This window comes from Bufo bufo, chromosome 3 (genome assembly GCF_905171765.1).
Source record: "Bufo bufo chromosome 3, aBufBuf1.1, whole genome shotgun sequence".
NCBI classification, from domain to species: Eukaryota; Metazoa; Chordata; class Amphibia; order Anura; family Bufonidae; genus Bufo; species Bufo bufo.
In genome coordinates this window covers 98410944-98426669 of record NC_053391.1, presented here as the reverse complement: position 1 = coordinate 98426669, position 15726 = coordinate 98410944, and the positions used below count along the sequence as shown (strand labels likewise).

Below are 15726 nucleotides of genomic sequence, written 5' to 3'. Positions count from 1 at the left end.
ATGATCCGCGGCACGGTGGTCGGAGACTGCTGGGTTATCCCATAAACAACACGTGTTAACTTTGCATGATATGGGGATAGGTCTCTGATCAGTGGGGTTCTGACTGCTGAGACCCTCGCTCCATTCAAGTGGGGAATACTGAGCCCCCTTACTTGTGATCAATGGGGGTCCAAGTGGTCAACCCCCCACTCGCTAGATTCTTATCCCCTCTCTTCTGGGTGCGGTTCTTTAGACAACCCCTGTATGAAGCCACCAGCAGATGTTCCCTGACCCCCGCCAATAAACAGGCATGTTGAGCTTGGCTGAACGTTTTTATTATTTCAGTGGGGGATGGGAAGAATGGGTCTGGTGAGACCCCAACATGTCCAATCCTTATTTCCTCCTAGCCTAGGTTTTAGCAGCAATCTGAGCTCCCCCTTTACACAACCCTCTAAGATCACTCCAATGACGCACAAGAGGTGAGCACCGTTTCTCCTTTGCATATACAAAAAAGCTTATCAACAAGTTTTTATTCTAAGTTTTTATGGAACAGGAAGCCAAAAACCGCCACAATGTATACAATTGGGTGGGGAAACCACAGACCTATAGCTGAACCTTCACAGGAAATTTCACAAGTGGACAAGACTTGAAATCTGTTACATTTACCGCATCTTGGTCTAGTTTTGCAATAAGCACATTTAAAGGATAGGAGAGTTTTTAAGATTAGAGTTGAGCGGACACCTGGATATTCGGGTTCGGCAGGTTCGGCCGAACTTGAAAAAAAAGTTCGTGTTCGGGACCCGAACTTGACCCCGAACCCCAACCCCATTAAAGTCAATGGAGACCCGAACTTTTGGGCACTAAAATGGCTCTAAAATAGTCCTGGAAAGGGCTAGAGGGCTGCAAAAGGCATCAAAATGTGCTTAAGAGCATGACAACTGTTCTGCAAACAAATGTGGATATGGAAATGATTTAAAATAACATAAAATACTGAAAAATTAAAAATAACAATCTGGATCTAGGAGTAGGAGGTTGAGGAGGCGGTGGATGTAGCCAACACTGATTTGTGTTCTTTTTTTATTTTTACATTGGGGTATCCCCAAAAATATTGGGACATATAACAAAATAAAACTAAGAATAAGTGCACTTGAGTACAAGAATGGATGGTTGAGGCTGGTATAAATGTCTATTCTGCACAAGGTACGGACAAGTCCTGTGGGATCCATGCCTGGTTCATTTTAATAAACGTAAGCTTGTCCACATTGGCTGCGGCCTGTGATAATGCTCTCTGCCGTGCTAAACACACGTTCACACTATACACTGGCTTCAGGGCAGGTCAGCACCTCCAAGGCTGACAAAGCTTTTCCACATTTGGGCCATGCTAACCCTGCCTTCTCAGGTGCTGGTGGTGCCCCAGCTGCGTTGGCGACCTCTTCCTCCTCCTTTGCCTTCTCCTTGTGCTTCCACTGTGCCCCCGCTGTCAGGTGGGAATGCCATCAGCAGCGTGCGCTTGTAGTCGCGCATCTTCCGATCAGTAACGGATGTTTTCACTAAATTTAGTTCCCTGTCAGCAATGCAGAGCAGGGGTTCATTCACGGCAAAAGGGGGTTCATTTCACCCAGCAATAGAACAGAGGATTTTGAGAGATTTAGGCCCCTATCACCCAGGCACAGCAGGGGTTTGTATACGCCAAAAATGGTAAAATGTCACCCGACAATTGAAAATAAGAATTTTTTCAATTTAGGGCACTAAACGGGGATCCAGCAGGGTGGCCACCCAGTAGTCGGCACACGTTAAAATGTGGGCAACTCTGCAGTCGTTGCGCAGGCACTGCAGCATGTAGTCGCTCATGTGTGCCAGGCTGCCCAGAGGTAAGGACAAGCTGTCCTCTGTGGGAAGCGTATCGTCTGAGTCCTGCGTTTCCCCCCAGCCACGCACCAGTGATGGGCCCGAGCTGCGTTGGATGCCACCCCGCTGTGAACATGCTTCGTCCCCATCCTCCTCCTCCTCATCCTCCTCCTCCTCCTCCTCGTCCTCCAGTAGTGGGCCCTGGCTGGCCAAATTTGTACCTGGCCTCTGCTGTTGCAAAAATCCTCTTTCTGAGCCACTTCTAAAAGACTGGCCTGAAAGTGTTAGAGATGACCCCTCTTCCTCCTCCTCGTCCTGGGCCACATCCTCTTCCATCATCGCCCTAAGTGTTTTCTCAAGGAGACATAGAAGTGGTATTGTAATGCTGATAACGGCGTCATCGCCACTGGCCATGTTGGTGGAGTACTCGAAACAGCGCAACAGGGCACACAGGTCTCGCATGGAGGCCCAGTCATTGGTGGTGAAGTGGGTCTGATCCGCAGTGCGACTGACCCGTGCGTGCTGCAGCTGAAACTCCACTATGGCCTGCTGCTGCTCGCACAGTCTGTCCAGGCCGAAGTTATGCTGTAGAGCAGACAGCCGAGCAGCGGCAGGATGAGAACGCTGGAAGTGCGCACAGACGGCCCGCACTTTACGCAGCAGCTCTGACATGTCGGGGTAGTTGTGAATAAATTTCTGCACCACCAAATTTAGCACATGCGCCAGGCAAGGGATGTGCCTCAATCTGGCTAGTCCCAGAGCTGCAATGAGATTTCGCCCATTATCGCACACCACCAGGCCGGGCTTGTTGTTCTATACCCCGCCACAACTCCTGTGCGGTGTGGGGCCTGTCCCCCAAACACATTAGTTTCAGAACGGCCTGCTGACGTTTACCCCGGGCTGTGCTGAAGTTGGTGGTGAAGGTCTGTCGCTGACCGGATGAGGAGGTGGTAGAAGAGGAGGAGGAAGCCGAGTAGGAAGAGGAGGCAACAGGAGGCAAAAATGATGCCCTGCGATCCTTGGCGGCGGAAGGACGTGCGCCAAACAGCTCTCCGCCTGGGGCCCAGCCGCCACTACATTTGTGCAGTTAGGGAGATATAGCGTCCCTGGCCGTGCTTACTGGTCCACGTATCTGTGGTTAGGTGGACCTTGCCACAGATGGCGTTGCGCAGTGCACACTTGATTTTATCCGATACTTGGTTGTGCAGGGAGGGCACGGCTCTCCTGGAGAAGTTGTGGCGGCTGGGAACGACGTACTGTGGGACAGCAAGCGACATGAGCTGTTTGAAGCGGCCCGTCTCCACCAGCCTGAATGACAGCATTTCAAAGGCCAGCAGTTTTGAAATGCTGGCATTCAGGGCCATGGATCGAGGGTGGCTAGGTGGGAATTTACGCTTTCTCTCAAAGGTTTGTGAGATGGAGAGCTGAACGCTGCCGTGTGACATGGAGGAGATGCTTGGTGACGGAGGTGGTGTTGGTGGCACATCCTCTGTTTGCTGGGCGGCAGGTGCCAACGTTCCTCCAGAGGCGAAGGAAGAGGCCGAGGCAGCAGCAGAAGAGAGAGCAGGGGGAGCCTGAGCCCTTTCTTGGTTTTGAAGGTGCTTACTCCACTGCAGCCTGTGTCTCGCATGTAGATGCCTGGTCATGCAGGTTGTGCTAAGGTTCAGAACGTTAATGCCTCGCTTCAGGCTCTGATGGCACAGCATGCAAACCACTCGGGTCTTGTCGTCAGCACATTGTGTGAAGAAGTGCCATGCCAGGGAACTCCTTGAAGCTGCCTTTTGGTGTGCTCGGTCCCTGGTGACGGTGGCCAGTAGCAGGCGAACTGTTTTGGCGACGGCTGCTCTGCTTTTGCACCCTGCTCCCGCTTTTGCTACGCTGTTGGCTCGGTCTCACCACTGCCTCTTCCTCCGAACTCTGAAAGTCAGTGGCACTACCTTCATTCCATGTGGGGTCTAGAACCTCATCGTCCACTGCATAGTCTTCCACCCAGTCTTCCTCCCTGACCTCCTTTTCGGTCTGCACACTGCAGAAAGATGCAGCAGTTGGCACCTGTGTTTCGTCATCATCAGAGACGTGCTGAGGTGGTATTCCCATGTCCTCATCATCAGGAAACATGAGTGGTTGTGCATCAGTGCATTCTATGTCTTCCACCCCTGGGGAAGGGCTAGGTGGATGCCCTTGGGAAACCCTGCCAGCAGAGTGTTCAAACAGCATAAGAGACTGCTGCATGACTTGAGGCTCAGACAGGTTCCCCGATATGCAGGGGGGTGATGTGACAGACTGATGGGCATGGGTTTCAGGCGCCACCTGTGTGCTTTCTGCAGAAGACTGGGTGGGAGATAATGTGAACGTGCTGGATCCACTGTCGGCCACCCAATTGACTAGCGCTTGTACTTGCTCAGGCCTTACCATCCTTAGAACGGCATTAGGCCCGACCAAATATCGCTGTAGATTCTGGCGGCTACTGGGACCTGAGGTAGTAGGTTCAGTAGGACGTGTAGCTCGTCCTCTCCCTGCACCAGAGGCTCCACCAACACCACCACCATGACCGCTTCCCTTATTAGATGTTTTTCTCATAGTTAGGGTTTACAAAGCAAAGTAAAAAGTGGTTAAGTCTGTTAAAAATTAACCGCCAATAAAATCCCTGATGTAGGGTATTGCACTCTATTATTTATTTTTTTTAAACTCTATATGACAGCGGTATTTGTGGCCTAAATGTGACAGTCACTTATGCACATCTTATCCCAGATGTGTAGTATAGCAGAGGCTTTTTTCACCCCAGTATGCCAAAGCTGTATTTATGGCCTAAATGTGACAGTCACTTATGCACATGTAATCCCAGATGTGCAATATATTAGAGGCTTTTTTCACCCCAGTAACCAAAAAGCCGTATTTCTGTCCTAAATGTGACAGTCACTTATGCTTGTCTAATCCCAGATGTGCAGTATATTAGAGGGTTTTTTTCACCCCAGTATGCCAAAGCTGTATTTCTGGACTTGCAGACATGCAGATAGCCTGTGCTGGTGCACTATCGTTGCATAAAATGGCTGCCGATCATGTATTGATATTGACTAACTGAAGAAAAAAAAAGTTCGTTTTCAGCATTAGTTGGCTCAGGGCAGGCTTAAAAAAATGGTGCACTGCACCCACAAAAAACATTTGCTGTAGATCGCTGAGTACAAAAAACAGTTTTTGATAAGATCTCTCCCTCACAGCAGCTGCAGCCTCTCCCTACACTAATCCGAGCAGAGTGACGGGCGGCGCTACGTGACTCCAGCTTAACCCCTAAGGACTCGGCCCTATTTCACCTTAAGGACTTGGCTTTTTTTTGCAAATCTGACCAGTGTCACTTTAAGTGCTGATAACTTTAAAACACTTTGACTTATCCAGGCCATTCTGAGATCGTTTTTTCGTCACATATTGTACTTCATGACACTGGTAAAATGAAGTAAAAAATAAAATTTATTTTTTGCATAAAAAAAAATACCTAATTTACCAAAAATTTTGAAAAATTAGCAAATTTCAAAGTTTGTTTCTCTACTTCTGTAATACCCCCAAAAGTTGTGATGACTTTACATTCCCCATATGTCTACTTCATGTTTGAATTATTTTGGGAATGATATTTTATTTTTTGGGGATGTTACAAGGCTTAGAAGTTTAGAAGCAAATCTTGAAATTTTTCAGAAATTTACAAAAACCCAATTTTTAGGGACCACTACAGGTCTGAAGTCACTTTGCTATTACATAATAGAAACCGCCCAAAAATGACCCCATTCTATAAACTACGCCCCTCAAGGTATTCAAAACTGAATTTACAAGCTTTGTTAACCCTTTAGGTGTTGCACAAGAGTTATTAACAAATGGGGATGAAATTTGAGAATTTCATTTTTTTTGCCTAATTTTCCATTTTAACCCATTTTTTTCCCCCTAACAAAGCAAGGGTTAACAGCCAATCAAGACTATATCTTTATTGCCCTGACTCTGCCGTTTACAGAAACACCCCATATGTGGCCGTAAACTACTGTACAGGCACACAGTAGGGCGTAGAGGGAAAGGTGCGCCGTATGGTTTTTGGAAGCCAGATTTTGATGAACTGTTTTTTTTTACACCATGTCCCATTTGAAGGCCCCCTGATGCACCCCTACAGTAGAAACTCCATAAAAGTGACCCCCATCTAAGAAACTACACCCCCAAGGTATTCAAAACTGATTTTACAAACTGTTAACCCTTTAGGTGTTGCACAAGATTTAATGGAAAATAGAGATACAATTTCAAAATTTCACTCTTTTGGCAGATTTTCCATTTTAATATTTTTTTTCCAGTTACAAAGGGTTAACAGCCAAACAAAACTCAATATTTATGGCCCTGATTCTGTAGTTAACAGAAACACCCCATATGTGGTCGTAAACTGCTGTACGGGCACACGGCAGGGCGCAGAAGGAAAGGAATACCATACGGTTTTTGGAAGGCAGATTTTGCTGGACTGTTTTTTTTTTTTTACACCATGTCCCATTTGAAGCCCCCCTAGAGTAGAAACTCCATAAAAGTGACCCCCATCTAAGAAACTACGGGATAGGGTGGCAGTTTTGTTGGTACTAGTTTAGGGTACATATGATTTTTGGTTGCTCTATATTACACTTTTTTTGTGCGGAAAGGTAACAAGAAATAGCTTTTTTGACACTTTTTTTTTTTTTTGTTATTTACAACATTCATCTGACAGGTTAGATCATGTGGTAATTTTATAGAGCAGGTTGTCACGGACGCGGCGATACCGAATATGTATACAATTTTTTTTATTTATGTAAGTTTTACACAATGATTTCATTTTTAAAACAAAAAAAATGTTTTAGTGTCTCCATAATCTAAGAGCCATAGTTTTTTCAGTTTTTGGGCGATTATCTTAAGTAGGGTCTCCTTTTTTGCGGGATGAGATGACGATTTGATTGGCACTATTTTGGGGTGCATATGACTTTTTGATCGCTTGCTATTACACTTTTTGTGACGTAAGATGACAAAAAATGACTTTTTTTACACCGTTTATTACTTTTTACTTATTTATGTAAGTTTTACACAATGATTTCATTTTTGAAACAAAAAAAATCATGTTTTAGTGTTTCCATAGTCATAGTTTTTTCAGTTTTTGGGCGATTATCTTGGGTAGGGTATGATTTTTGCGGGATGAGATGACAGTTTGATTGGTACTATTTTGGTGTACATGCAACTTTTTTGATCACTATTACCTTTTTTGGGAAGTAAGGTGGGCAAAATTTCAATTTCCTCATGTTTCTTATTTTTTTATTTTTATGGCGTTCACCGTGCGTGGAAACTAACATGACCGTTTTATAGATCAGGTCGTTACGGACGCGGCGATACCAAACATGTCTAGGGAATTTTATTTTTTTCATTTTTAATCAGTGATAAATGTGTTTTTTGATTTTTACTTTTTTAAACTTTTTTTTTGACCCAGACCCACTTGGTTCTTGAAGATCCAGTGGGTCTGATGTCTGCATAATACAGTACACTATATAGTGTTTTGTGGCCACAACTTCGCAGACGGGGAAGGGTAAGGAGGGGGGCTCTCTCCCTCTCCTTCGGGGGGCTGCAAAGGCACAGCAGCCCCCCGATGGGAGAGGGAGGGAGCTCCCTCTTACTGTTAACTTTTTCCATACAGTGGTCCGTACGGACCACGGTATGCAAAGGGTTAAACGGCTGACATCTGCACAGATGTCAGCCGTTTATACCAGAGTGTCAGCAATGTGCTGACACTCTGGTATAACCACTGTACACCAACGAATTTTCAAGAGGAGGCAGGCGGGGATCGCGATCCTACCTGCCGCACCGCCCACAACACCCCCCCCTGCACCACCTGCCGGCAAAAAAACCTGCAGGGGTGCAGGGGGGGTGCAAAATCTATATTTTAGGCACACTAAAGTTTCTGATTCCCGCGGTCAGGGACCGCGGGGATCAGAAACTGCAGAAAGCACAGCAAACCGCAGGTCTGAATTGACCTGCGGTTTGCGGCGATCGCCGATACGGGGGGGGGGGGGGGGGGTCACATGACCCCCCCTGGCGTTGTGACAGGATGCCGGCTGAATGATTTCAGCCGGCATCCTGTTCGGATTAACCCCCGCAGCTCCGCAATCTCGATTTAAACTTAGGACGTACCGGTACGCCCTAAGTCCTTAAGGATTCGGGAAATAGCCAGGTAACCCCTTAAGGGGTTAAACAGAGGCTGGGTCACATGCTGCAGTTGGCCAATCACAGCCATGCCAATAGTAGGCATGGCTGTGATGGCCTTTTGGGGCAAGTAGTATGACGTTTGTTGATTGGCGGCTGTGCAGCCTTTCAAAAAGCGCCATAAAAATCGCCGAACACCGACCCCAAGCTTTTACGTAAATGTCCGGGTGCCGAAAACCCTAAAGTTCGGTACGAACCCAAACTTTACAGTTCGGGTTCGATCAACTCTATTTAAGATCTTAAATTGCACCATATTGTGTCAGTGAAAAGGGATCCGTCCCTATTGACTTACATTGTAAGTCAGGACGGATCCCTTTGGCTCTGCATCGTCAGGCGGACACCAAAGCGCTGCTTGCAGCGTTTTGGTGTCCGCCTCAAAAGCGGAACGGAGACCAAACGCAGCCAAATGGATGCATTCTGAACGGATCCTTATCCATTCAGAATGCTCTGGGGCTGAACTAATCCGTTTTTGGGCCGCTTGTGAGAGCCCTGAAACGGATCTCACAAGCGGACCCAGAAACGCCAGTGTGAAAGTAGCCTGAGGCCTCTTTCCCACATATTCACTTCAATGGGTCTGCAAATCCGGAGATGTAGAATGGTGCGGAACGGAACCCTACGGAAGCACTACGGAGTGCTTCCCTGGGGTTTCGTCCCGTACTTCGGTTCCGCAAGTGAATGGGTCCGCGATCCACTGGGGCTGCCCCACGGACTGTGCGGGCCGCAGCTTGACCACGGGGTGCAGACGCCCGTGGGAAAGAGGCCTAATGCAGTGAACATTGCTTCAAAGGGAGTCTGTCAACTGGATCAAAGGGGTTATCCTGTTCAAAACATCCCTTGTCCACAGGCTAGTGTAGGGCATGTGTCTGATCGGCTGGGATCTCTCCAATCACAAGAATGAGGACCTGGTGATTCCCCCGTTTGAATGTGTCAGTGGTCACACTTGCCCTGCTGGTCCATTGAACTCCATGGGTGTTGAATGGTGTGTGACTGCTGCTCCATTCAAACAGAGGAATGCAGGGCCTCCATTCCTGTTATTAGAGGGGGCCCTGTGGTCAGACCCCCACCGATCAGACACTTATCCCCTATCCCTGTGAATAGGGGATACGTGTCTGTAATGGGTCAAACCCCTTAAGGTGTCCTACTCATGTAGTACTGCAGATGATAAGTCTGGATCAGTACTTTATTTTCATAGTGCCGCCAGGCTACGTTCTGATAAGCTCTATTACATACATTAAAATATTTTAATAATTATTATATATATTTTTTGCATTCCCTCCAGATTTGTACTTTCTGGAAACCTTCACGGTGGCTCAGTTGTGGCCAGTTATCCTTATGATGACTCCAGCAGTCACATGGAAACAGGATTCTACAGCAAGTCTTCAGATGACCAAGTTTTCCAGTACCTGGCCAAGGCTTATGCATCTAACCACCCCATAATGAAGACTGGGCACCCAAGGTGCAAGGGTGAAGAAGATGAGTTTTTTCCAGATGGGATTACCAATGGGGCACACTGGTATGATGTTCAAGGTATGATTCCAGATTTTATCGGCCCTAGAAAAACATAGCACGTAAAAAAAATGAAAAGGAACCAAGACTTTGCCAAATTAGCAGCCAAAGTCAGCACTCTCATTAGATGAAAATAGAAAAAAGATTATTCACCCATGTAGACGCGATGTTTGTGTGTGTGTGTATATATATATATATATATGTGTGCGTGTGTATGTATATATATATATATATATATATATATATATATGTATATGTATAGTTCGAAGAAAGCAGGACTGCACTCCAAGTAAAAGTGAAAAATCAGTGGAGCTTTATTCACCCATAACTTTGGCAACTTTGCAAAGTTGCCAAAGTTATGGGTGAATAAAGCTCCACTGATTTTTCACTTTTACTTGGAGTGCAGTCCTGCTTTCTTCGAACCGTATTGTTGGGGCATTGCCGCTGCCTCTGTGGATTTTGCACCCGATTCCTGGTGGTGCTCCCGCTGGATTAGTTATATATATATATATATATATATATATATACATACACATACACAGTACCTGGCTAGCTGTCCTGCTTTCCCTGTTGGTTGCAGGGGGTGTGGCTTAGCGGGTCGGCTGTGTGGCGATAGTGCAGGGGGGGATGGGGATTGACTAAGTAGCTTCTGCAGTAGGGACTCGGAAGGTTTTTATTACAGCCAGCTTCTGACAGGAATCAGCTGTTTGTAGAGAGGGAACAAGCAGCTGATTCCTGTCACAGTTGGAGCGGGCAGCAGGGAGCTGACCACTGACGGGAGCAGACTGCACATGCGCATGGACGAGCTTCCTCTCAAGCTACTCCATGTCGCGTGCAGCCATGGACGAACTGAGCTGCGAGGTAGAGCAGGACTAAGGGGGCGTGGCTTATAACTGAAAGAGAAGCAGGCAGATGTGTTTAATGAAGTATATTAGGGGCTTCATTTTTGCCGGCCTGCCACACTGTAGTGGAGAGTATTTAAAGAGTGGCCAACCCCTTTAACCTCCTCAGGACCGCCGTACGCAGGATTGCGTCTTTGCGGCGGTCCTGTTGTTCTGGGTGGACGCGCCGGTGCGTCCTCTCGCGAGACGCGAGATTTCCTGTGAACGCGCGCACACAGGCGCGCGCGTTCACAGGATCGGAAGGTAAGCGAGTGGATCTCCAGCCTGCCAGCGGCGATCGTTCGCTGGCAGGCTGGAGATGTGATTTTTTTAACCCCTAACAGGTATATTAGACGCTGTTTTGATAACAGCGTCTAATATACCTGCTACCTGGTCCTCTGGTGGTCCCCTTTGTTTGGATCGACCACCAGAGGACACAGGCAGCTCAGTAATATGTTGCACCAAGCACCACTACACTACACCCCCCCCCCCCCGTCACTTATTAACCCCTTATTAGCCCTTGATCACCCCTGATCACCCCCATATAGACTCCCTGATCACCCCCCTGTCATTGATTACCCCCCTGTCATTGATCACCCCCCTGTAAAGCTCCATTCAGATGTCCGCATGATTTTTACGGATCCACTGATAGACTGATCGGATCCGTAAAAATCATACGGACGTCTGAATGCAGCCTTACAGGGGAGTGATCAATGACTGTGGTGATCACCCCATATAGACTCCCTGATCACCCCCCTGTCATTGATTACCCCTCTGTCATTGATCACCCCCCTGTAAAGCTCCATTCAGATGTCCGCATGATTTTTACGGATCCACTGATAGACTGATCGGATCCGTAAAAATCATACGGACGTCTGAATGCAGCCTTACAGGGGAGTGATAAATGACGGAGGTGATCACCCCATATAGACTCCCTGATCACCCCCCTGTCATTGATTACCCCCTGTCATTGATCACCCCCCTGTAAAGCTCCATTCAGATGTCCGCATGATTTTTACGGATCCACTGATAGACTGATCGGATCCGTAAAAATCATACGGACGTCTGAATGGAGCCTTACAGGGGAGTGATCAATGACTGGTGATCACCCCATATAGACTCCCTGATCACCCCCCTGTCATTGATTACCCCCCTGTCATTGATCACCCCCCTGTAAAGCTCCATTCAGATGTCCGCATGATTTTTACGGATCCACTGATAGACTGATCGGATCCGTAAAAATCATACGGACGTCTGAATGCAGCCTTACAGGGGGGTGATCAATGACAGTTGGGTGATCACCCCATATAGACTCCCTGATCACCCCCCTGTCATTGATCACCCCCCCTGTCATTGATCACCCCCCCTGTCATTGATCCCCCCCCCCCTCTGTAAGGCTGCATTCAGTATTTTTTTTGGCCCAAGTTAGCGGAATTTTTTTTTTTTTCTTACAAAGTCACATATTCCACTAACTTGTGACAAAAAATAAAATCTCACATGAACTCACCATACCCCTCACGGAATCCAAATGCGTAAAATTTTTTAGACATTTATATTCCAGACTTCTTCTCACGCTTTAGGGCCCCTAGAATGCCAGGGCAGTATAAATACCCCACATGTGACCCCATTTCGGAAAGAAGACACCCCCAGGTATTCCGTGAGGGGCATATTGAGTCCATGAAAGATTGAAATTTTTGTCCCAAGTTAGCGGAACGGGAGACTTTGTGAGAAAAAAATAAAAAATATCAATTTCCGCTAACTTGTGCCAAAAAAAAAAAATTTCTATGAACTCGCCATGCCCCTCATTGAATACCTTGGGGTGTCTTCTTTCCAAAATGGGGTCACATGTGGGGTATTTATACTGCCCTGGCATTCTAGGGGCCCCAAAGCGTGAGAAGAAGTCTGGTATCCAAATGTCTAAAAATGCCCTCCTAAAAGGAATTTGGGCCCCTTTGCGCATCTAGGCTGCAAAAAAGTGTCACACATCTGGTATCGCCGTACTCAGGAGAAGTTGGGCAATGTGTTTTGGGGTGTCATTTTACATATACCCATGCTGGGTGAGATAAATATCTTGGTCAAATGCCAACTTTGTATAAAAAAATGGAAAAAGTTGTCTTTTGCCAAGATATTTCTCTCACCCAGCATGGGTATATGTAAAAAGACACCCCAAAACACATTCCCCAACGTTTCCTGAATACGGCGATACCAGATGTGTGACACTTTTTTGCAGCCTAGGTGGGCAAAGGGGCCCACATTCCAAAGAGCACCTTTCGGATTTCACTGGTCATTTACCTACTTACCACACATTAGGGCCCCTGGAAAATGCCAGGGCAGTATAACTACCCCACAAGTGACCCCATTTTGGAAAGAAGACACCCCAAGGTATTCCGTGAGGGGCATGGCGAGTTCCTAGAATTTTTTATTTTTTGTCACAAGTTAGTGGAAAATGATGATTTTTTTTTTTTTTTTTTTTTTTCATACAAAGTCTCATATTCCACTAACTTGTGACAAAAAATAAAAACTTCCATGAACTCACTATGCCCATCAGCGAATACCCTGGGGTCACTTCTTTCCAAAATGGGGGTCACTTGTGGGGTAGTTATACTGCCCTGGCATTCTAGGGGCCCAAATGTGTGGTAAGGAGTTTGAAATCAAATTCTGTAAAAAATGACGAGTGAAATCCGAAAGGTGCTCTTTGGAATATGGGCCCCTTTGCCCACCTAGGCTGCAAAAAAGTGTCACACATCTGGTATCTCCGTACTCAGGAGAAGGTGGGGAATGTGTTTTGGGGTGTCATTTTACATATACCCATGCTGGGTGAGAGAAATATCTTGGCAAAAGACAACTTTTCCCATTTTTTATACAAAGTTGGCATTTGACCAAGATATTTATCTCACCCAGCATGGGTATATGTAAAAAGACACCCCAAAACACATTCCCCAACGTCTCCTGAATACGGCGATACCAGATGTGTGACACTTTTTTGCAGCCTAGGTGGGCAAAGGGGCCCACATTCCAAAGAGCACCTTTCGGATTTCACTGGTCATTTACCTACTTACCACACATTAGGGCCCCTGGAAAATGCCAGGGCAGTATAACTACCCCACAAGTGACCCCATTTTGGAAAGAAGACACCCCAAGGTATTCCGTGAGGGGCATGGCGAGTTCCTAGAATTTTTTATTTTTTGTCACAAGTTAGTGGAAAATGATGATTTTTTTTTATTTTTTTTTTTTCATACAAAGTCTCATATTCCACTAACTTGTGACAAAAAATAAAAACTTCCATGAACTCACTATGCCCATCAGCGAATACCCTGGGGTCTCTTCTTTCCAAAATGGGGTCACTTGTGGGGTAGTTATACTGCCCTGGCATTCTAGGGGCCCAAATGTGTGGTAAGGAGTTTGAAATCAAATTCTGTAAAAAATGACGAGTGAAATCCGAAAGGTGCTCTTTGGAATATGGGCCCCTTTGCCCACCTAGGCTGCAAAAAAGTGTCACACATCTGGTATCTCCGTACTCAGGAGAAGGTGGGGAATGTGTTTTGGGGTGTCATTTTACATATACCCATGCTGGGTGAGAGAAATATCTTGGCAAAAGACAACTTTTCCCATTTTTTTATACAAAGTTGGCATTTGACCAAGATATTTCTCTCACCCAGCATGGGTATATGTAAAAAGACACCCCAAAACACATTCCCCAACTTCTACTGAATACGGAGATACCAGATGTGTGACACTTTTTTGCAGCCTAGGTGGGCAAAGGGGCCCATATTCCAAAGAGCACCTTTCGGATTTCACTCGTCATTTTTTACAGAATTTGATTTCAAACTCCTTACCACACATTTGGGCCCCTAGAATGCCAGGGCAGTATAACTACCCCACAAGTGACCCCATTTTGGAAAGAAGAGACCCCAAGGTATTTCGTGATGGGCATAGTGAGTTCATGGAAGTTTTTATTTTTTGTCACAAGTTAGTGGAATATGAGACTTTGTAAGAAAAAAAAAAAAAAAGGAAAAAAATCATCATTTTCCGCTAACTTGTGACAAAAAATAAAAGTTCTATGAACTCACTATGCCCATCAGCGAATACCTTAGGGTGTGTATTTTCCGAAATGGGGTCATTTGTGGGGTGTTTGTACTGTCTGCCATTGTAGAACCTCAGGAAACATGACAGGTGCTCAGAAAGTCAGAGCTGCTTCAAAAAGCGGAAATTCACATTTTTGTACCATAGTTTGTAAACGCTATAACTTTTACCCAAACCATTTTTTTTTTACCCAAACATTTTTTTTTAATCAAAGACATGTAGAACAATAAATTTAGAGCAAAATTTATATATGGATGTCGTTTTTTTTGCAAAATTTTACAACTGAAAGTGAAAAATGTCATTTTTTTGCAAAAAAATCGTTAAATTTCGATTAATAACAAAAAAAGTAAAAATGTCAGCAGCAATGAAATACCACCAAATGAAAGCTCTATTAGTGAGAAGAAAAGGAGGTAAAATTCATTTGGGTGGTAAGTTGCATGACCGAGCAATAAACGGTGAAAGTAGTGTAGGTCAGAAGTGTAAAAAGTGGCCTGGTCTTTCAGGGTGTTTAAGCACTGGGGGCTGAGGTGGTTAAGTGATCACCGATCACGATCATTCAGGATTTTTTCCTGCCACATTTCTTCCTCGAATACAATGGGTCCCCACTATCCTTTCAGTTTTTAATAATGCGTTGGACAGTTCTTAACCCAATTTTAGTAGTTTCTGCAATCTCCTTAGATGTTTTCTCTGCTTGATGCATGCCAATGATTTGACCCTTCTCGAACAGACTAACATCTTTTCCACGACCACGAGATGTGTCTTTCGACATGGTTATTTAAGAAATGAGATGCAACGCATTGCACCAGTTGGGGTTAAATAACTTGTTGCCCGTTGAAATTTAATCGCCCATGCAGTAATTATCCAATAGGAGGCTCATAACTATTTGCTTAGTTAAATCCAGGTGGCGACTTTTATTTTTTTGGGACAGGCAGTGTATATACAATAAGAACCGAGACATGGGGGAATGAATGGACATTTGAAAAATAACAGAACAACATGTCAAAGATCTTGAGAATGAGTCCTTAATTATCTTACAGATAACAGGTGTGAAAGTTTTATGGTCTCTAAATAGATGTTATCTCAGAGACCTGGTGCCCCGACTATGTCTATAGAAGACTCTTTAGATCTTGTAGTGTGTCATAAATCCCGGTGACAAATTCAGTCCAGTATTCAAAGTGTCAAGCAGTGT

General features: G+C 45.6%; 1 protein-coding gene across 1 annotated transcript in view; it reads left to right on the top strand.

The window, feature by feature from the left end:
* Positions 1 to 15726, top strand: part of CPD (carboxypeptidase D) — a 99140-nt gene that overhangs the window by 23390 nt on the left and 60024 nt on the right. Inside the window, exon 2 of the mRNA XM_040423389.1 lies at positions 9347 to 9594. Coding sequence (XP_040279323.1) covers positions 9347 to 9594 — 248 coding nt within the window. The remainder of the gene's footprint in view (positions 1 to 9346; positions 9595 to 15726) is intronic.